Below are 23,983 nucleotides of genomic sequence, written 5' to 3'. Positions count from 1 at the left end.
TGTATTCTTACCTTACCATCTGGCCATGCGAGTGACTAAGCAATATGCTAAACCAGACAGAACACTAACAGCTTCAGGCTGCTGATTAACAGCAATCCTTTGCAACTTCTGAAGTGCCACATAAGGTTATGAATACCCTGGTTTACTTCTTTGTCTTGTCATTTCAACGCAAGTATAAACAAAATATTAAAATATCATCTGTTCACTTCAGTTATGTACTTGGAATAAAGAAGGACCAAAGTATTTGCCCATCCTCATTATGCTGATGCTTGACAATATTGCTAGAGAGATCACTGAAGACAAAGTCTCTGATGCCTGATTTATATAAGAAAAGAGAGGTCTGTATTTTCTCAATCTATTGAGGCAAGCTCGTACAAACACTTGATATATTTATCCAAAAGAACATACCAGTGTCTTTTAAAGAAACAAGTTCAGATGAACAGGAGCATTTCTATGGGTAATAGAGAACCTTTCCCAAAAGTCTGTGTGCTTAGGCCCAACAAAAGACTGAAAACACATAGGTAACAAATAAGGATCCCAAGTCCAGAAGGAAGACATAGGTAATTAGATCAAATTTACACAACCCTTACTGCAGATCAGATAGATTGGTTCAGTGTCAGTCTGTCTTGATATAAGTAAGCCAAGCGATGCGGTTGTTTCCTTTAACTTGGAAAAATCCTTGCAGTGCATTGTGTATAACTCTCCGTCTGTTAAACAGTACCTGGTCTTGACATTTGGGACAGATCCACATGCCCTTGGGAATGGTTTTCAGAGGCGGATCCAGACAGTCCAGGTGATAAACACGTGAACATGTGTCACACATCAGCAACTGCCCACTTTTTCTGCAAACACTGCAAAAATCCTCATGGATATCGCCCTATAAAAATCGAGGGGAAGGGGTGAGGGTCAGAAAAAGAGAGGAAGAAGGTAAAAAAGTGAATTTTGACCTTTGACATCTACATCCTTGTTAAATGCAAAGTTTACAACACAACTATTTCTAAGGGGATTCCAAACGATCAAGCCCATTATAGGAGGTGAAACAGGAAAATCAGGCAGGATATCAGAAATACATCAGTCATCCCAAACAGTGCCCTCCCAAGGTAAGATATTATAGCAAACACTCATCACTATACATTCACTTAACACATAGTAACCCATGGCCTATCTTATTTTAGATTCCCCTCCCCCTTACCCTGCTTGTTTTTGCCTAAAATGATGAGCTACCCACTTTCTTAACCCTTCTCATTTCTGAATGTAAGCACAACTCCAGTTTGGGAATGCTGATGAGGCGGTCTCTTGCCAGTAATTATATGTAAGAAACCCCAGTGGAGTGACTTAAAAGAACACTGTCAAATATTCAGGTCACCTTTAAAAATGAAAGTAGAAGGAAAAGGTGCTCTGCTTGTAAATGAAAAAGAACAAAATGAATTACACTCTGGAGACAATTCTTTTTACTTCACAGAGGCTACCTTGAGTTGCACCAAAAAAGCTATGACTCAAAATTCTCTCATTTTCTATCGGCAGTGGCTTATGTTTCATCGCTAGCATAGGCTGTGAGAGCCAAGATGAAGGAATACCCAAGAGAGATTTTCTAGGAGTTTTCTTTTTTGGAAAGAGTTAAAAACATTACTAACATCTCTTGGCAAAATCTAGTCCGACTTACTACTGTATCACTATCAGAGATATTTCTTTTCTGCATGCATCAACTCCCCAGAAAGAAAGGTCTAATTTTTGTCACTTTTTCTTCTCTCTCTCTCTCCCCTCCTGTTACTCCCATCTTATGCTTGGGTTGGTAGTTGTGTTCATGTTTGTTTTCACTTTGTTCTTTGGATAAAAGTACACAGAGGCATGGAAGAAAAATGGGTTAGCACCCATAGAATAGGAAAGGGGCATCGGAACCCTCTTCTTTCTCACCCGTGGCTTGTTCTGACAGCTTGACATATTCTAGGCCCTGTCTGGAGTCTGAAATATGCACTTCTCACTGACTTTACTCCAAAGCTTCACACAGACAACATCCTCAAGACTATCATCTCAGAATGTGTGTGCTGAGTCTAACTGTGCACATACTCTCCCTCAGTATACAGGCATTATCAGTGCATGCAGTGCTTCATTTTGAGCCGTACAGTCTTTTCATGCGTGTAAGTTCCATTATCTTGGAATGATACCGGACTTGGCCATGCACTTACAACATTAAGTTGCCAGACAAGAAAAATGATGCTAACCTCTACTACGGATAAAATATTAAACATACTAGAAGAATGAGACACAGGCAGTCTGCTAAGGCTCCTACTTCCTGACTCTGTTGCTGATGAGGCCTTTCTTTGAAGGGAACGCTATGCTTCTCTTAATTCCCAAGGTTAGCACTGATGCTGTGTTTCGTAAAAGATCAACCTTCAGTGAATTATCAGTGCCGTTTTTTGGTACTGGCAGCTGGGTTATGGTGTTATTTCATACTTTAACACCACAGAGCTCTTTGGTGTTAACAGAAGAATGAAATGAGTGACATTTCATCCCTCCTCTGAAGTGATCTGCGTAACCAGGCTGGGAAGAGCTTCTTTTCCTCCATTATGCTTTCTGCAAACACAAGTGAGGAAAGGAAGGCAGGCAGCAGGTGCCAGAGAAGCTAAACCAAAATCCTCTGCAACCTAAGGAAATTCTCACAGTCCAGAAGAAAATTCTCATTCTAGAGAATTATATGTGTTGTTAAGATGCCTTTGGCTGCCTTTGATTACAAATGGCATTTGGTACCTGGCTGAGGTGCCTAACTAGTGCTATTAAAAAAACCCAAACTGATACATCTAATATCTTGCAGAAAGAGACCTATACAAGAGGTGCGTTTTGTTGCTTCTTGAAGAGGAGACATGAAGAAATTTATGTCCAAAGCCTTTTAAATTCAACAGAACATCATAAAACCAGTAGTGATATACTGGTCAGTGTGCAGTGTTTCTGAATGCATCAGAATGGCAGCACACACGCACAAAATCCATAATCCTATTTTGGTTCATCAAAACAGTAATGCAAATTTCCTGGTATTCCCTCAAAATTAGTAACTGGACATTAAAAATCAAAAATCCAGCCAATGCTCAATTCCAAAGAAAGATCCCAGATTTTAAAGACAGTTAATAATGTATGCATGAAGGGAGCTGGATTTGATGTTGTGACATGCACCCCACTAATCTCAGCTTCTGGCCCTGCTCCCTGAAGGCTGTTTGCAGCCAACTTATGTTAGAGCAGAGCTCGCTGACGATGCTCTAACATATGTTATAGGCAGAAGACGCTGAAGAGTAATTTCAAAAGAGTGTGAATATAAAAGGTGATTTAAGGTCACTATTCGCTCTATTTCCTCTTCCAAGATAATGGGAAAGTAAATAAAAGCTTTCTGAACAGCTAACAATTTCCTTTATTTTTATACAGTATCTACAGCAATAAGGCCTGGCTTTTGGCAGTACAACAGAACAATACGATATCAAATCCACAGTATGTGTGTATAGCTTATGTGTTTGAATGTGGACATGTATATGTACATTTCACTAGAATAACATGGTAAATCTAAATTTTCTGAAACAAGAATTGTGCAAGACCACATTAATAAAGATTATCTTAATAGGTATGCGTGCTGTAAGTGACTTAATTATCACAAGCAATAATAATCTAGGCATTCTCGAACATTTATGAGCTTGACTTCACGGTCTGAATGTTCTCCAACACTCTGCTCAACTGTAACATTTATTAATTTACTAATAAAAAGGCATTTTGTGACCACAGGCTTGAACCATTGCTAGAATAGAGATTTCTAGACAGAAAACAGTTTTGCATTATTCATTCTGCTGAGTAATAGACTATCAAAGGCAATTGCTGTCTTCCAGGTGAATATGCTATTGTGTGAGGGAGAATCACCCATAACCAAGTGGTTCACAGCCAACTTCAAGACAGAAAAAGAAAAAGAAAAAAAAAAAAGAAAAGCTTTGTTCAGCCCTGCCTGTTATTATTTCCCTCCTTTTCCCAGGCTCTGTTCTCAGTTTCTACCCCTCCACCCTTATCTCCACTCCCATCTCAAGTTCCTCCCTTCAGAATTCATCTCTGTCACTGAGAGGATGACAATTCAGAAGAAAGGCAAAAAGCCATTCTGGGCTGTGGTGATGAATGTTTGGTCAATTTTCACAGGTTGGCTAAAAACAAAGTTTTTTCAGGTACCAAACATCAAATTTCCATTCTACAGCCTATAGGAATTAGACTTCCCAAATAAATGAGTGTAAAAATGTTTTAAAGATGGGAAAAATCACAGTTTTCTTCTTTAATTGCCTGGGAAACAGCTGAAAGGTTTTAACTGCGACTTTTAAAATAACTTTTTACTTGGGCATGCACGTATCATGCTTTCACTCTATATGGTCACCAAAAGCTGAAGGAGTAACAACAGGAAGCACTTTTTATTCTACCTGGAATAAATACATCTTTCTATATTTTGACAAACACAGATTTGTAATTAATGAATATTGAAACAATCCATCAGCTAGGTCTGAACACTATCCAAACTGAGAAAATTCAGGGATTCAGAACGAGATTAGAATGCTACAAGAATTCTCCATTCTTGATTTAGCCTGCTGTCACCAGGCAGAGCAAGAAAACAGGACACCACCGCATTATACTGTTTTGAGAGCTCTTATACAGTAGGAAATGACCATACAAAAGTCAGAGATGGAAAAGATCTAACACATTATCCAATCCTTCTCATGGGGCCAATAAGAAAAGAAAAAAAAAAAAGCTCTCTCCAGCATGTTTACTTGTCAATTTTACTGGTTACTTTTAGAAGTCCCCAGAGATGGAGCTGGCACACCCTCCCTCTGTGGGGCTGTTCCACAGTCTCTTTCATCTGACTGTCAGCAAAGGGTTTTTATAGCTGAGTGCTATTTTGCTCTCAAAAGTAACTACACAACAGCGCACCTTCTAATTTCACATACATATTCCCTGTGTATCAGAACTGCATCTATTTATTTCTATGACTCAAACACACTTCCACTATTTCTATTTCTGTTGCCTCTGCAGAACAAATACCGTTCAGAAGCAACAAGATGGCTTCTGTTGCCTCTTCTCCATGGCCAATAGTTTGTCCCTTGGTCTATGCTCTTCAAGTGGTGAAACTGCACAGGTGAAAATAAAACCACCCAACTCAACGCTTCCGTAAAGTCCATTTCAAGTTGCTGGCTCTCAGTTACACACAATATTACATAAAAAAGAAGCATACAAACAAACAAACCTAGATCTCTTATTCGTGTGAATAAATAAGCCAGTATCTTTTTATTTTCAAACTGTCCCCAGTACTTAGTAGTTACTAAAAGGCAAGCACTTTACTGGAAGTACACTACAACTCCTGACAAGTTTTGTACAATGAATTACTTCACTCAGTCATTGTACACTTTTAGACAAACCATACTGTCCATTCATTACATTGTGTCAGACCTACACAGTAACTCACATCAACTTTCCCTGCTATTTCTTTTCAGAAACTTACGCACAGCCTTTAATTTTTTTCTTAATGCTTTTGGCAAGAAACAGAAACAATGAAATAACTGGGTCATCCTCAGCAACTTTAAAAAAGGCTGAGCTTTGAGGGGCAAATCTTTGTTTCTAACTTAAAAAAAAAAAATAAAAAGATATTTCCTTCTTTATAAATTATGAAAAAATGAGCAGATTTCATTTGAGACAGATTTTGTGAAGCATAAACATAGCAATTGTACATAGCAATGTATTCTACCAATGTAGCTGAACTGCCATAACCAGTGCAGTGAACAACTGCTCCTGGCTGTCTTGGGTGATCTGAGTTGTTTTCCTTCTCTCATTACTGAAACATCACAACTTTCTGTTATTGTGGTCTGTAAGTAATATTTTCCATTCTCTCCTTTCCCCTTTATCATGGATGACAGATTCAATTCAGTCAGACAAGATCTCAAACACGGCACAAAGGAAATGAGCTCATCTAGCATGCCTAGTGCCTCCCAGTGTTTCAATCCACCGCACGTTATAAATAAAATCTCTACAGGATAAGAACGTAGGTGCAGGAGGAAAAAGGAAGGGTGTTAAAAGGAGACTAGATGGTTTCACTGCACTGAACCAGGACAAAGGATGAGTGTGACTAAAGAAACAAAATCTGCAGTGATTTGCCTTGTGATTGTTTCTGCATATCTTCCCAAAAGTAACCTCCCTCCCCAAGAATTACTTACGTCTGTGGAGCTGGGGCTAGGCAGGGACACAGGCTGAACAGCCGCGGGAAAAGTAAATGTGGTCTCTGTCTTTTCATTTTCAGGGGAGTCGGGATAACTGGACAGAGGGGACGTGGGCGTCAAAGCCCCAAACCCCAGCACCGTGTTGTACTTAGGTGGACGACCTACATATTAACAAAAGGGAACAAACAAACAAACAAACAAACAAAATCTTACATACCTTTGGCCAGTGGTCCTCATTGGCTAGCATGAAAAAGGAAATGATGTAGCACAGAGAGGAAGTTAATAAAAAAGTTACAAGTGGAAGGACAGAAGCAAAGATTTAAACATTTTTTAAGAAATATTTAAGTAGAATTTTGCCAGGAAAGAATATTTAAAAGATGTATTTCAGAAGGAAATAGAAATAAGTTCTGTAAGAAGGTCAAAGAACTACTCCCTCAAAAGCAGTCTGCGGACTCCTAGAATCAAGGCTACTCAGTTTTTAGGGAAAATATGTTGGCACCAAAGCTAGACAGAAGCCACAATAACTACTATGAAATCCTTTCTACTGCTATCCCACACATTCCTATCTTTCTACTGTCAGCATAAACCTACACAAAGGTTAAGTCCTATCTCAGAGACCAACACTCACCATTCCAACCCCATCCTTTTCTGCTCATTTTTTAAACCCACTCACCCACAGATCAGCACTTTCTACTTTACTGGTGCATCTTTTAAATTAGGGTGCCTCAAGAAAAGTCCTGTTGTGTGACTCATAACCCCAGCACTACCAGTTGTAATCTATCGTTGGTCTTAAAATGTGACTCTCCTCAGATTCTGTGTTTTTTCTTAACCTTTCTCAGTCTAGTTTGTTTGACTATGCACAACTCCTATATGCTCCTTCAGATTAGCAGAAGTGCAAAATGTGTCTGTAACTATTTTCATAAAATTATGTATGCAAAGTGAGAGAGTAAAAAACAATATGTAACCATCATTTCTGCTTCCCTTCTCCACAGTAATTTATGACTATGTAAACATAAAGGACTTAGAATAATTCCCCAGATCTTATGTTTACAGATTGTCAGTCCATACCCATTAACATGCTAAACCTTGCATTTAAGGTCTGGATATGTTCCAGAACTAAGTATGTCCTTGGAAATGGATTTCTGATAGTGATGTCCATGGCTGAAATTTCTGACACGCTCAGCACCAACTCAAGCTCTCAAGGGCACATGCTTGCATAAGCTTTACGGCTAATATACTGCTGTTCTAAATCACAAAATAAATGTATTCACCCAAATCTTCTATCAGTTAAAAATGCATGCTACTAATTTGGTGCTAATAGAAGGTGCAGGCTCACAACAGTGTGTGAGAAAAAAAAAAAGACAGTAAAACAGCAGTCAGCATGCATAAACAGGCTAAGAGAATATCAAGCACAAAAGCATGCAATCCCTTTCACTGATGCATTAATTGTTCACAATGACTTGTAAAATAGAATTAAGAAATGATTACTAGAAGCAGGAACATTTATTTATCCACAGAACAAATGCAACACTCTATCTCTGTAAAATTCATACCATACTATTAGAAAAAAAAATCTTTTTTTTAATGTGACTAGAAGATAGTGGTGCATACCGATGTGCTTTATTCAAAACAGAACAAGGGTCAGCCCTGTCACATTGCCTTCTGGACTGACAAGGTTTGTCAAAGAAAGTACACATCAAATGAATATTTGACATTGCAGCAAAAAAGAAATCATAATTGAACTGGTCAATTCTATAGTTGACTGCACAAGTTCTTAAGAACTGCAGAAAATCATAAAATCAGGAAAAATTGTTCTATATGTGTGGTTGATGCCTTGTATGAAAACCTGTATGAATTCTGTGCTATGTTGTGCTGACTCATGTCTTTCATCATAACATAAGTATTAAAATTTCAGCTATTTTTACAGAAGAATTTGGACTGAAGAATGCTGCATACCTATACAAAAGATCATATTCCATTCCTGGACAAGTGGCACTCTGCTTGCAGTAAAGTGCTCAGAAGGAGCAAGATAGTCTTTCTCGAGACAAATTCTTTCCAAGGAACCATCTCTGCTCCCACTGGGGAACAAGCTTTTCTCACACTAAGTTTCCTCTCCTACTCAGAGCACAGACACTTCTTCCACAACCACCTTCTTCTTGACAGCAGCAATACAATTTAGTTATTAAAAAGAGAATCTCGACAGCAGCTTTATACCTCTAAATGATGTTCAGACATCTCACCTTTCACTTTGCTCTATTTTTGTGGGGGAAGGTGAAACTGAAATGAAACACTGAGCTGCTTAATAAAACCTGCTATGCTAATCCCTGGAAGTCAAGATCTGTGTCTACCATGGAAATTTACTAGACAAATGAAGTACTGTAAAGTCCTTCTTCGTTTTGCCCTTCAAATGAACAAGGGGACTGCAAATGCAAGATGGAGGAAGAGGCACAGAGCAGGAAGACATGTCTAAGTATACCTCACCTCTTTTACGCGTTCCAGGATGCATTGTGCTGTTCAGGTACGTGACTGCACTCTTCTTGCGCTGCAGGGGAAAACACGACCATTTTAGCTGGCTAACATTTTTGCAACAACTATATAAAATAGCTGATGAACAGCAAGGCAGCACTGCACATGATTACCAGCTGTTCTGTTTTCTGGAGCACAGCTTCAGAGAAGTTAGCTTTTTTACACTACTTCTGACCTCTGGACTGCTTCAGTCCAATATGCAAGCTGACCTAATGGTTAAGACTAACACACACTGCCATTTAATTTCAGTTTTACATAGGAGAAGGCAGAAAAGGACATAAATATTGTAAGAACACCCCAACGTGCCTCCTGATTAAAAATCTAAGGGTCGTATCATTGCAATGGCCATCTGAATTACGGACAACAGCTACCCTGTCTTGTCAGAGGTAAGATGTCTTGATTGTCATGGTGGTGTGGTGGCAATGTGGCAGAAAACAAGCTCAGAATGGAAGGACTAGTTTCCCCCAGCAAGAGATCAATACCTCAGGCTCAAAAACAGCTCCACTGTATACTGGATTTGCTGTTGTTCTTCTTTTCCTCTCTTGTCGCTTACTTTGGATTTCTTGAAAAACAAAGCATTCACTCAGGTTAGAAAACAACAGACCCTAGAAATTATGAGTTTCTAAGAATGCAGTTTGCATGTGAAGATTTCTACAGAACCATTCATGCTCAACAGAGGAAACTTTATCATGCTTCTAATTTCTGCAGGTTTGGAACTAACAGCTGACAAAATGTACAAGTATAGTGCTCAACTAATTCACAAAATGACCATCATCTTCTCTCTAAATAAGAGTACTTCAGGATTAAGACTTTTTATACTGGCAGTCAGTGTAATTGGGAGCTCAAACTAGAAGCCTCTGATAACCTTGTCAGTACCTCAAGAAATACACAAGCTGTTGCAACGTTAGGCTGTTCTTCAATGTATAGGATTAAGAAAACAAATTATGATCTATTAATTCTTTTCCTTTACAGATTACAGTCCCATGAAATCATGAAAGAAATGAGAAATCCAGATGTGGATTACTGTAAAATTATCCATGGCATAACTTTGCAGATACAGAGGCTGTTTAGAATGCAACAACATTGTCACAAATTTCTTTCCTACCATCAAAGCATGCACTTTCTTTCCCAACACTGATCCTTCTGATCTCAGCTGCATAAGCAACTGCTTTGCTTCCATGTAATAAGGAGAATAAAAGACGTGCAAGAGACCAGTTAGATCTAGAGTACAGACATCCCAAAAGCACTTTAGTATAAGAAAATACTACAATGATACAGAAATATGTTGGACTTGTAATTCCCATTCAGAATGACTATGAAACAAAGAGCTCAAGAACCAGCTTAAGACTTTTTTTTTTTACCTTCCAGATGGTCATGAGTAACTAGTCCTAGAGACACCATGAAGGCAAGTTTCTGTGAGAGAGAAGAAAGAGAAAAATACAGAGATCATGACAGTTCTGATTGTTAGGATAAGGTACTTTATTTAGGCCTCTTAAAATCAGTTGACAGGTAACTAAGCACCCAAAATGTTACTAATAATGCTTTGCTTCCATAACTCACTTTTCATTTATATATGCTAATTTGGGAACCTAGGCTGATACACAGGGAAATGTCAATTGCTTATGATCACCAAGTTGGCAGAGCCAGGAACAAGAAAGCAGTTTCTTTGCTTCCAGTACACTGAGATAACTATGTGATTGGTTCTTAGTAAATGCCAACACAGTTTGCTTGCCAGTAAAATATTACTGGCTACAGAATCATCTCCATATTATTGCAGACTATAAGGAGCAAGTCTGTTACGCAGTTTGATTAGGGCTATGGCTTTCTCAAGGGATTCTAATTTTAATGCAAGAAGTGCACAGACATCTAAAAATCAGAATTTGTACTGACAGTAGCTAATCTCACATTACAAATAGTCAGCTTGAATCTATTTAAAAAAAAAAACAAACACATTTAGTTGTAATCAGTTTCAGAGCTCAACATGGCAGAAAGGCTCTAAGAAATAGCCATTTTGGCTTTTCCATCCGCCCAAGACTAATGGGACCTAAACTAGAATAAGATCTAGGCAGAATGTATGCATACATGGCTCTTTCCATCCTGCTAATCAGAACAGTAGTTTCTTATAATGGAAAAAAAAAGGCCGTTTTCCAACAGTCTAAAAGCTCAAAGGATTAGAAATCAATGCTGTAATCGAAGCTTCTTGGTTGAAGGAAGTATCAGGGAAATTACAAACTTCTAATTTAACAAAAGACCAGAATGAAATATGCAAATGCATTATATCTGTTTAGATTTGTCATTCTGTAGACCTAATAGGTCTACAGTCATAGACTGATAGTTACTGTTGCCCAATAGGATATATAGAATATGAAAGTTTAGGAATCTTAAGGGAAGAGGGAGGAAAAAAAGTTTTCTGGAGGACAAGGAATTCCTTCCATCCAGAAAACTCTGGGTGTGCTCTGATACCTGTGGATTTTCTTCTCGTTTTGGCTTCGGTGCAGCAGGTGGAGTAACTGTACGACTTTCTGTTTGCTTCTCTTCTGCTTCCACATGTGGTTTAATAGTCTGTAAAAAAAAAAAAGTTTCTCTCATTCTCTGATAAGGAGCACTATTTTATTTTGACTAATAAAGCAAAACAAATACTTCAACAGATACAAAGAAAAACAGTTTAAAGTTGGCAGTGTATTAACAAAGAATCGGATTGAGAGGAATATTAAATACTGTTTTGCTTTAACAAAGGATGAAGCAGCCTCACAACCTTTCCATTAACCCAAGCAGCCATGCAAGCAGTAAAAGTCATCACAAGAGTTAACTCCATTACAGAAGTTGCTGTACTGTTTGGGAAGGAAAACTTCAGGTAAAACCATTCTGCATGGTTACATGCATTTTATACTTCTGGCTCTTCAATCTTCTTGAAGAATTATGAATGGCTCAAAAACTCTCTCTCTGACTCCAAAGACCTCATATTTTTCTGCATTTTTTTTCTTAAGTCAGATTCTTCTTCAGTGATACCACAAAACTCTTCATGTCAGCCCCCAACCCATGGCACAGCTCTTGATACTACAAACTGAGGTAATCTCTACCAAGACACAAACTCTTCCTCTCTACCATGCAGGGAAAATATACTGAAAACTTAATGTATTATTAAACCAGCAACATTTTTCTGTATGTTTTTCAACAGTTCTTTGATTTTCCAGTAATTATTTGAAGAGCAAATGAATATTGCTGACATCAAAAGGAATAGGCATCAAAAGTATAGCATTGTAAAAGTACTACTTCAAATCAAATGAAAAGTGCACGCACTGCTGAATAACTTGTAGAACTGCCTTGAGGTACACAAGAACCTACTCAAGTGAATTCATAGGAGAACAGAACATAAGCATGTCTTTCATGCACTGGATTATCTCAGTCTCTATAGGTGACTTCAAACGTGGAAGATAACTTCAAGGCACATTAGTCTATGAAAGATTTGTAAGTAAAATGTATAGTAATATATGCATAATTACACAAATACACATTGTATGCTATAGATAATGCATTATACATTATATAATGGTATAATATCACTAACGTGTAATAAATGAAAGAATTAAAAGTGAAATAGAAGATTGCTTCACTTCAACTGAATGTCAAGGAAGCAGCAGCCGCAAACCATGCTAAAGTAAAAACTTTAAGAAAGTCTTCGGTGGAGAGGGACTTTAAAACTAATTATCTAGAATGCTCTGTTTCTGAGGGTCTCCCTTCTGCTCATTTAACCCAATTTAGTCATGGTAAACTACCAGTCCTCTAAAGATGAGTGACTCTATTTTTTCTCCAATTGTAAGACAACAAGACTACAAGATCAAGGAAGAAATTGTTGGATTATATACTTCTATGGTTTTGCATCCTTTTTTTTTTTTTGCTTCTCTGGTTGGCATCATCTGAAAAACAAAAACACTGAAAATATTTTTCCAGTGTTTCTTAAAGGCTTCATATGACCATGGATTTTGGATTGTACACGGTCTCCAAGAAATTAGTACAGCCTTGGAATATAGCTTGCTTGTAATCAATGGAAGCTGAACAGCAGAGAGAATAAAACAGAGAGAATAAAAGTATGAAAAGAAGATGTTACAGAAAAAAGGTTATTTCTACCCCAAGAGTCAGAAGTAATTTCATAATTTGTACTATTGTTGGAACATGAATGTTTCCAGCAACCAATGAAAGCTTCCCCATTTCTTATCCTCTCCAAAACCATAAAGCAATACATCCAGTATGCTTATTCAGCAGACACTTTCTTATCTGTACCTGTTTTTCAACGTTTGGTTTGCTGATCTGTACAGTCTGAGGTCCAGCAAGCCTGGTACCTGGTGCTGCTATCACGATGCTGGTGAGCTGTGCCATAGGGAAAGTTTTGGCTATGGTTGCTGTCTGCCCGTTAACTACACGAACTGGATGTATGGAGTTCTGAGAGTTGGGTAAAGAGGTGGGTGTGAACTTTGTTGTCAGCATCACAGGCCTCTGAATAAGCTGAGGAGCTGCAAGCATTGGAGGAGGTGCTGGGGCAATAGGAATGTTATTTTGGGCAACTGGCTTAGGTCGAACCTACGGGGAAAAAAAAAAAAGGAAGAGAGATATTCATATACCAATACTGCAGAAAAAATTATTTACTAAGTCTTTTAATTCAGCCTGTATAATCCATGCAAGGTTGATTCCTTACAGAATGTAATTCTTAGCATAGAGTCACAAGTATGATATGAAAAAGAAAAGGCACATTTTTGAATTTACTTTCGTAAGATCCATCCATAAAACATTTGCATAAGCAGTCACAGTCCCTGAAACGGTATTTGGATGCACAGATATTTATATTACATGTATATTGCCAAGTGCCTTACATATGTCTAAATCAACACACTGCTTTTGTGAGCCAAAAACTAATGTAATATTTACAGGCACTGCAGAGACTTTCATGTTAGAAGTGTGTCTCAGGGCTTTATACTGAGTCTTCAACAGTTTTTCAGAAAATCCTTGTTATCACTGTTATCATATTACTCTGTACATGTCTAAATAGACACTTGCACATCCACTCTTGCTAAATAAATAGAATTTTCACAATAATACATTAATCTCCCACTGAAAATGCTGAAGGGTTCAGGTAAAGGCAGTTAGTAATATTTTTCTTCCATGAGTCACAAAAATTGTTCAATACTTTACTACAAATGCTTGTTCATTTCTTGCCCATTGTTTTTACTTATATGATTACAGTGTACAGAAACAGAATAAATTACTCTGAAAATCAAGTCTTTTTCACTGTTTAGTTTCTGTTGTCCTATCCACACTTAATACTCCACAATGGATTTCATCATTAAAAACAAGGTGATGTTCCAACAGACACCAGCCTATACTTTCCTTTTTTTCTTTTGCACCACATTAAGGCTTGTAGTCAGTGCCAAGTACATGTTGGAAATGAAATAGTTCCTCCAAGATCTTTTCTTTTAATGAAGAAAGAATCAGTGTTTTTTCCAACCTGTGAAAAAATCTGTTTTCTACAAATTTTACTGCTCAGCTGTGATCAGAAATAACTCTCTGCTGCAATACAGAAATACTTGGGAACAACCTAGAGACATCTTGTTTTTCCTTCTTGCTTATGAGCAGCAAACAATAATTACAGCAATTTAAGGCCTTAGGTGATGCACTGATTTTTGCTGACACCAGTTCAGTGGGTTCTTTCCTTTTGATGCAAATACATTCATAAATGATCACTATATGCTAATCTCATAATCAAGACAAGCAGGGCAGGAGGAAGCTCAGGATATTTCTAATCCAATCTCCTCAGTACAAGGCAACACTCAATGCAGACCAAGATGCTCAGGGCTTTGTCCAGACAGGTCTTGCTAACCTCCAAGGCTGGAGATTCCACCACTCCCCTGGGAAGCCTATTCCACTCCTAAATGATCCCACAGTGAGAAATTATTTCCTGACTGGATATTAGGAAAGCTTTTGTTACTGTGAAGATGGTCAAACACTAGAACAGGCTTTCTAGAGAGGCAGTTGTTACCTCGTGCTTGTCAGTATTCTAAGAGGCATTTGGATAATGAACTGCTCAGGCAGCTGGACTGGATGATCTTTGAAGATTCCTTCCAATAGAATCATTCTGTTCTGTTCTATTGTACATCCAGTCTAAACCTTCCCATGAAGATGAATTGTCTCCTCCACCATGTCACCAATAAAGACTGACAGGCATGATGTTCTCAGAAAATTTCTCCTATTTATGCTATAATTAAGGTCCCTCTTCAATTGCTTGCTCTCTATACACTTACCTGTGGAAGAAAATTTGGACGAGGAGTGAGTCTGGGAGGAGGGATGAACTGCGGCACTTTTATGGGCTGGGGTGTAGCCTGAACCTGCTGTAAGAATTTAAGACATAGTTCAATCAGAGAAAAATAGCTCTGATGTTGTTCACCAAAATCAACACCCTGAATGCATTTTCAGACTTGATGTTCCTGGCTTTTCGCTCCATAATTTTTCATTATAGCAGCTTCTTCATTACAAATGTACTGAAAACCGAAGTACCCCTACTTTCCAGTGCCTGTGTATCTTTGTTTACAAACAGAAGGTGTCTCTCCTTTTAGTGCTCCTGTACTAACTACTGTGGTCTGTGATCTAAAATCACCTCATCTAAAGATAATGAAACTATGATTTGTTTTAACAGTTCATAAATGGCATTATAACTGACAGAAAGTAACTTCAGGCTTTGATATCCAGCTACACTATCCTATTATATTCAATGGCATCCAGGAGAACGAAAGATTATCTCACACAAATGAGAAAATTTGGAAGACAGAACTCTACTATTTCTAGAAATATTAATGACACTCTGAGGGGCTGTAAATGCACAGCCTAAAATTCGAAAGTAAGTCAATTGAAGCAATTAAGCACTGATTTTAAGGAGGCCTAAGTACTTCTCTTTCTACCTGAAATCAATTGGAGTTGCCAAGTAATTAATCTGATTAGTGCTACTAACTACCCTAGTTGAGTACTCAGTGAGATTCTTTGAGATTAATGTCCGTGTTAGTTTCCACCCTTCTCTACTTCTGTCCATACACATAAGATTGAGGTTTACTTCAAAAAGGTATCATGCTGATTAATTAAAGCTTGGGAAAATATTCTGAGATTTTTATGAAATGTGCTTGCAAAACCTAAATCATGTGTAAGTATAATAACACTATCACCTGCACAGCCTAAGTAGGTTATTCAGCAAAGAGGTTAAGCAGAAGCATGGAAGTCAGATGACAGGGGCAACAGATGACTCTGGAAAAGGGAACAGCAGAAAAAACTCCATGCGTTCTATCCTGATTACAATGATGCCCTATCGGGAAGTAAAATTACTTTGATCTGCATTATTAAACTGTATTTATTAAATTGTATTTTTAAATAAAGATAAATAAAGATTTGTATTTAGTGAAGTTTTAATCTTTAACTCAAAAGTGGAATTTCCCTGTCGTGATCCTATGTAATTCCTAATTTCCAGTCCAAGAAGGTTACATAATCTAATTCTACAACATTTCTTCTCATATTTCCAGGTATCTCATTAATTGTTCAGCAAGTTAACTACTCTGGAAAAGACTGATATAATCAGAGCACTTTCCAAAATACATGATTAAAGAAACAGGATCTGTGTATGAAAAAGTGGTGAGTGAAGACACGGTAGTGAGCAGAATTAAGTGGTGTGTCTAACATGAGAGACTTTATCACAGAAAGTGAACAAGAGAGATTGACTCAAAAAATGTAAAACAAAAGCCCAAAATGATCAAGCCATGAAATTCTGACAGCACCTTTACCAAACAAAAGAGTTGAAATTTTGCGGAACACAGCCCATACACTGCGTAGGGGCAAAACAATCGCTGCTTCCCCGTGACTAACAGTTAGTACACAGAGGTGATGACAGCACTGATTTAATTCTATAGAGCCAACCAGTAGTAACAACTCATGTAGAGAGTAAATATTTTTCTCTTGGTCTTTCAGTTTAGCAGTGTCAACCTACAAAGTCTCATAAGTCCCTACTCTTCGCCTTTCTGGTACAAGAATGTGATTTTTTTTTTCCTATAGCCCTGTTGCAAACTAAACCACACATATTTGCAGGGCAAACACATGAAATGCTTACCAAAGTGACTGTGTTTTTCGCCACTATTTGGACTGTCTCAGCTCCTGGCCCAGTGACCTTATTTGTTGTCTGGAGGTTGACCGGTGCATTCTGCGCATCAGTGCTGAGGACTGCTTTCTGGTTGTTGTTGATAGCAGTAACCATGGCAATGGTAGGTCTCTGACCCACAACGGAGGCAGGCATGGTCGCAGTTGCTGCTTTCAAGACGAGAGGTAGTGTCTTAGTGGTGATCATAGAAGCTGTAGTTACCGTTTTCTAGAGGAAACAGAAAAAACACGGTAAGAGACAGAGACATTTGGCATCAGACAGGATGTGGGCTGGTTCATCAGAAACAACAGACAGTAGAAGAAAAGGCAGCACTAAGTCTACCTGCCCACTGTTCAGACACGCATATGATTTTACTCTTCTGAAAACTGGATAGCTAGAAAGAAATCTCATCTGGGGCTCCTGTTGGGAACATTTTCATCATTTGCAGAATTGGAGATTGATTCAAAAACAGTTTTTGAGAATATGACAACCAAGTGTTAGCAGAGAGAGGTGTAAAGGTTTTTTTTGATCTTTTAGTTTCATACTACTTGTAAATGTGTACTGTCAACATCAACCCTATATGCCGGAAGTTTATGAAACAAACCAGCAAACTAGCTTCTCATCAATTAAAATACATAATTCCAAATGGAAACTTTACTTACAGAGATCATAATCAGAAGAAGAGGGAAAAAAAAAACTCATAACCTTATTTTTTTCTTTAAGAACAAAAAGGGGCTTTGATTCTGGTTAGTGCAAATTTCAGTTTTAGACATACAGACAGTAATTTAGTCCTTCATGTTCTTTCCTAAGAATACCAGCAGGGCTATCCTGGAGTTGTGAGCTGGCTGTACGCCTGTCCAGCTGCAGGCAATTAATTTTAACTTCACTGGAATGGGGGAGTGGGGGTAGTTTTGGTGCATGCACACGATTTCAGATTGCTGTTAGCGTGTTTTAAAGAAAGTGGTTTTGAATCACTTAATGTCAGCATTTATCTGAAATGCATTGATACACTATGCTTCAAATTAAGTGCATTCCGAAGTTAAACAACCATAATTCCAAATTTTGGTTTAAAATGTACCATCTTCTAAGATACTGAGGAAAACAGAAAATATCAATCTCATTCAAAAAGTAACAAGGCAGGAAGATCTCCATATAAAATCAGAACACAATGTGTACAGAAAAATCATGATGAATGACACTCGATAGAATGGCAGAATTTATCCCTTCTCTCTTTGGTGTAAAAAATCCAGTGTATTAATGAGTCTGCATCTTCAAAACGGTTACTGGCATCATTAAATGCTTTTAGAATGAAATAAGAGCCATTCCTTCCTGACAATGGTGCTGGACTTTGGAACAGGAAAAAATGGAGAACCAGGGGTCAGGCAGCCTTTGTCATGTTCTGAACATGCCTGATTCAGATTTATGAATTACGATGGCATAAGACCTTTCTTTTCATTCTAATAAAGTAATGTATTTCCAGTTGGTTTCTTCAGTATTTCCTCTGATACTATTTCTTTAAACTAAAATGTGTTTTGCCTTCACACCACCAATTTTTTACTGATTAAACTGTATCTTCTAATTGTTAATTACACTCAAGTGTGAAAAAATCTCCGTATAATGCCAAATCAAAGAATAATTTGTGCTACAATTTTAATGCATTTATATAAAGTCTGGCCATAATAGTTTTTTCCTTGTCTCAACTTGAACAATTCCCTTAACTTTCCGTTTTAGATATAAGAGCTTCTCATTGACCTCTACTGCACTGTCTCCAAAGCAAGAGGCTCCTTTCCCCTGAAGCAGCTTGAATATTATTCAAGCTTTTCCAGTAAGATGTAACACCGTATCATTTTCACAAGAATTACACTCACCTATAAACATTTTGAAGAAAAGTGTAATCCATCATGTAATACAAGACTGGGACACTTTCAAGGGGTTCTGCTAAGTGTGAAAGTACTGAGAGCATAGTTTCAGACAGCAGATCACAGAGCTTGAATTTCTGTATTACTTTGCAGAGCGTTAATTGCTTCGGTTATTCTAAAAGGTTTCAATGCATGAATTCATACTGAAGTACCATTCACAGCAAGTTTGCTTTATTTCACATAATAACATTGTAATAGTACGAGCTTTCAGCGGGCTTGCTGCTTTTTGAAAAAATATCCCTCTGACTGGATTACATCAAGTATCTTACAGTGTCACTATTAAAGCCGTATATATAACTTTATGCCTGAACTGAATTACTCTGAAAATAGCAATTGAAAGCATTCTCTTTACTGGAAAATGTATTGTTACAAAAGTTGGCAGCAATAACCTTTATACAGAGACAAAACACTTGACATTACATGTTCCTTGTATCTTTGCTGAAAGAGAAGGCGCAGTTTTACTGAGGGGCAAGAGAACAGAGAACCTGTACATAGATTCCACGTACAGAAGCAAGTGATGATACTGCAGAGTTATACCAACATAAACAAAAACAGATCACTTAAGGCTGCAAGCTGGCTTTTTTTTATTCAAATGAGAGGGAGACCTGCCTTTCAGTTCCTAATTACTTTCTGAGTGCAACCACATCAAGGAGTCAGAAGGGTGTAGCAGTTTTGTGACTGTTTCACTAGAGGGCTCTTTAACTTTAAACAAAACCTGGGTTTTTGCAACCCAGAATATGACCTGGAAGTTAAAGCGTGAACGCAAAGTGTGGAACAAGGACAAAAATGTAAGGCTGCTTTTGCAGTTGTGTTTCCTGATTGAAAAGCAAAGATTGATTCACCGTTTTACGACACACTTCATAGTTCTGTCCTAGATTCAGTGTAGACGTTTGTGCTCAAGACCATCTTTTTCTTAGATGTCTGCTTCATTTCTTCAATATTCTTTTTCAAGTACCTAAGCCTCACACAGATGTTTTTAGAAAATATTCAAAACAACTTGCTCACTTAACGAGATAGCTAAGATCCCAACCATTTCTTCCCCTTCTACTTTCAGGAAAAGAAGAGAATGGTTACCAGTCAAAGTTACGGTTGCAACTCCCTGCAATATGCATAAAGCAAATGGTGACTTCTGCCATCTGCCTATCCAAGCTATCCATGTGAGCTGCTGAGATGGCAACAACAGGTAAAAAACAAGTCACACATCCTCTTTCTATAAAATGTACCCCTGCCTTTCTACCTGCTTTATTAGCAGACTTTTGAGATTCTAACTATTTGAACAGTAGAGACTTGGAATTAGCTTGCAATTTCCTTCTCAGTAAAGAGGTCCACTTTCCCTGGTGAGTTCTGGGATTATATCTCTAATCCCACACTGTAGTGAAATTAATGTGCCTTCCCAATAAATACACAACTATCTAAAATTTAAACTTTGTAACTACCATTGTATCCTCTTAAATTAATGTGTGCAGACTCGGGTAAGAATTATTACATATGAGTTATGTCTGTTTAGAAAGAGCCAGGCAGAAAGAAGAGGGAACTATTTCCTTACATTTTGCTCACAAAGACTGTGAGTCTTTTAAAAATAAGTGATTTTAATCATACACTTCATACAGTACAAGCAAAGTCTTTACTGTTTCTTGAGATCTGCTGGCTATGGGTAATCACATATGCACCTGTGGAAAAGACAGATTAATCTGCTAAACTTTTATTTATTTCTAAGTAAGATGATGCGACCACCTTTCTTTTTTGTGACGTTATGATCTGACTTTTAATCTCTAATAGGTGGTTATTGAAGAAAAAAACAACAAACCAAACCAAACTATTGATATGTGCACATGCACAGAAAGATTAAATTAATATTGGTACACTAACAGGCCAAAGTGAAAGTTTGTAATTTTCTGTCTGCAACTTTGATTTTTCTGCAGTGAACTTTACCTTCAGCAAGGAAAAGAACTGCTCTAGCAATTCTTACCTGTGATCCAATCACGTTTGGAGAGGGTGCAGTAGACTGCTGCTGCTGTTGATGGTGGTGTTGCTGTAATTGTTGTAGTGGTTGTGGCTGTGGCGTCTGTAGTTTGTTTTCTGACTGTGCCAATGGCTGTATTTGAAACTTACTGTCTGGCTGTTCCTGCTTCACTATCAAATTCTTCCGAAGCTGTTCCACCACTCTTTTCTACAAGACAAATAGAAACATAAACAGATATGATGATGGTTATTTTGTTGTGTATGTTAGAGAAGATAATAATACCTAAAGCATTTAAGGTAAATAAAGGACTATACAAAAGTGCAGTAGGAGTTCTCTTTTTAGAATTTTAAACGTTGGTGTTAACTAATGGACTGAATTCCAGAATAGCTATGCTGTCCAACAAGATGACCTTATCTCCTTGCGGAAACTCACCCCACTCCAGGCACAAACCACTGCAAGACCTCATTAGCATACATTCACTTGAGACTTGCTGGCATTCAGATTCCAAAGTCTCTGTCTCCTTCTGACATGCACTTCTAGGCACAGAAAATGACTGGCGAGAGAGCCACACTGTGTGCAAAGTGGGGAATAGGAAGGGCACTGACGTGTGGTCATTCAGTCCAATATTATTGTCAATTGTAAGAAAATCAGATAAGGCTACCTACAGCAGGAAAGAAAGACATAGACTTATTTCTCCAAGCTTAAATGCTTCCTGTGATATTATGGCTTTCATGAAAATTTGAAATTATTTCAAAGGGAAGTTTCTTCTCCTGGTAGCTACAGGTATCCTTAGACGATCAAAGATCTAACACCAGACCAGGTGACTTATGGGATAAGATACCCTGTCACTGTATGGGTAATAAGGGCTCACATTTTATGTTCGTGTGCTTTAGCAACAGCAAGGAGTGCATATACCACAAGACTTTTTTTTTGTGTGCACATGATAGGAAACACGCATCTCTTCTGATTCTCTAACCACCACCAATGTAGGGTAGCTTTAAAAAGATTCAGATGTGTATTCAGAATTGTTACACTGCATGGCTGGATGTGGAGCAGTACACTAAAGAGTGAATTGACACACCAGGGGCCAGCCTGAGGAAATTTGATCAAAAAGTCTGATGGTCAGACCAATTCAGTCAGAGCTTGGCACTGGCAGAAGGAGCTGCCTGAAGCAGTTCCACTTGCATGAAAAGAAACAAAAACTTTCTGACAGTATCCAATCTTTGGATTTTTATTTTTTTTTTTTTTTTTGAAGCATTTCTATTAGGGCGTAGTACAAACCAGAGAGAGAGAATGAAAAAAATAATAATCCACATACATACAACCAACAGAAACAATCTTTCCCTCTTTTTATATATATATATAGTATATATATAGTCTTTTTTTATAGTCTTATTATAGTCTATATTTATAGTCTATATTATAGTCTTTTTTTCTATGCAGGATTATGGAACTCTGAAGTAGCGAAGTATCAGTTCTTCTTGTAGTTTCCATTCTCATACTTTACACCTACTTCCAAGTATGTTGCTTATGATGGCTTAAAGCGGCACCATGCCTAACACACTAACCTTGCACCTAGAAAACAGCAAAAAATTGCAGGGTTCCAAACAGGGACTTTTGGAGAACCAGAACTTTAAAAAGCAAGAGAGAACACATTATCAATCAAAAATAAAAGAAATTAAAAAAAATTCTGTTTCGTAGGGTTGAAAACTGTGAATTCAAAGTACAGATGTTTTTGCAAAAGACTGAATTCAGCAGCTACCAAGTGTACCTGAGGAAGACCACCCTTCTAAAACCTCCCCAGAGTTGTGGTGACGGCCCTGGCAGGGATGCACACCGCACTCCAAAGACAACAGAAACACTGGCTCAATCTCATTGAAAACTCAGGGAGCTTGTAGTAGGCAGGAATGCAAAATAAATATTTTACACTGCACCTAGAAGATTGCTAATAGATATCAAAACCTAAAAACTGGAAGCCGTTCCCGCCTAGAACAAAGAGAAAATATTAAGGGTTTATAAAGTATTTTTCAAATTCAGATGATTTACATAGTTTTAAGTGGCCTGTGTCTATCTGCTCATTCAAACATGGAATAGCTGAACAATCATTTAAAATTGCTGTCTGAGAAGATCAACCATGTTAACCCGCAAACTGAAGTGCTGCATCAGCAAGCAGAAGAGCTGAAAAACATTTCCAAAGAGCAAACCAAGGGGGAGGAGGTGAGAAGGGAGCAGAGCAGGAGATGAAATACTGCAACATGTCTATGTAATACATGCCAAAAACGTACTGCACAGGAGACTGAAGAATTGCAGCACCAACTCAGGACAAGAGGCAATAGGACAATCTCGTCCCATCTTGCCAATAGGACAGAACAACGGCGCTGCTGGGGAGCTGCTGCGAGCCGCCTGGCAGCAGTGTATCCTGCCATCCACATCCATTATGCAGATATTAAATTGAAAGAAACATCTAATGCTTTTAAGATTCAGAGCGGTACAAGTGAAGTTTGCAGAGAATGCCAATTGCTGACGCAGTTTATTAAGCTTCCTCTACCAACTGTCAGTAAAAATACCACAGTACCACTACAGAAATCGTTATACTATTTGGAAGGCTGTGGGGATTACGTGCTTGCTAGCAGTTATCAGGAGTGGCTCTGAACAACGTATTCTGAAATTACTTAGCTTAATTACCCAAACCAGCTCAGGCTGCCCCTACACCAGCACCAAGCCCAGGCCATGCCTGCTCGCAGCACCTCACTGCTGCATCCTCCCAGCACCACTGCCAGCTCGGGCCAGGAAAACAAGGAAGTCTACTGTGTGGCTTCATACTACATTAAAGCAGCATTTTTAAATGGTTCCTGTGAGCTATTGGGCTGTTCTTAATGAATCCTGAATGTAGTTTGGGCCCCAAAACGTGCAATCTGCATAGCTGAAATTTGCCAGTGTTGGTGTAAAGTCCTGGCTGCACATTTGGTAAAGCCAAGGGACACTGAGGTGACCTAGAAGTACCACAGAATTCTTAAGAAATATTCCCAATAATTGCCATTTCCTTCCCTCCATTTTTAATTGGAGAATATTTAAACACTGCATTCTTATTGACAACTTCAGAGTTTTAAACTGAGAATAACTCAATTGTAAACACATAAACGTAACACAGCAGCTTTCTGAGTGTCAGAAAGCTCTAAAACCCACCCGT

General features: G+C 38.1%; 1 protein-coding gene across 9 annotated transcripts in view; it reads right to left on the bottom strand.

Moving 5' to 3' along the window:
* PHF21A (PHD finger protein 21A) overlaps positions 1-23,983 on the bottom strand; it is a 132,255-nt gene that overhangs the window by 8,613 nt on the left and 99,659 nt on the right. For 7 of the 9 annotated variants that reach the window (XM_048949904.1, XM_048949902.1, XM_048949907.1 and 4 more), the window contains 10 exons: positions 20,800-21,000; positions 16,885-17,139; positions 15,041-15,127; positions 13,029-13,325; positions 11,211-11,309; positions 10,109-10,160; positions 9,230-9,309; positions 8,703-8,763; positions 6,219-6,382; positions 722-877 (listed from right to left, as the gene is read on the bottom strand). In XM_048949904.1, coding sequence (XP_048805861.1) covers positions 722-877; positions 6,219-6,382; positions 8,703-8,763; positions 9,230-9,309; positions 10,109-10,160; positions 11,211-11,309; positions 13,029-13,325; positions 15,041-15,127; positions 16,885-17,139; positions 20,800-21,000 — 1,452 coding nt within the window. Of the gene's footprint in view, positions 1-721; positions 878-6,218; positions 6,383-6,438; positions 6,462-8,702; positions 8,764-9,229; positions 9,310-10,108; positions 10,161-11,210; positions 11,310-13,028; positions 13,326-15,040; positions 15,128-16,884; positions 17,140-20,799; positions 21,001-23,983 lie in introns of all 9 variants that reach the window. The other 2 variants (XM_048949909.1, XM_048949910.1) reach the window with 1 other exon arrangement.

This window comes from Lagopus muta, chromosome 6 (genome assembly GCF_023343835.1).
Source record: "Lagopus muta isolate bLagMut1 chromosome 6, bLagMut1 primary, whole genome shotgun sequence".
NCBI classification, from domain to species: domain Eukaryota; kingdom Metazoa; phylum Chordata; class Aves; order Galliformes; family Phasianidae; genus Lagopus; species Lagopus muta.
Note: the sequence above shows the minus strand (reverse complement) of the source record. Positions and strands in the feature narration are given on the sequence as shown.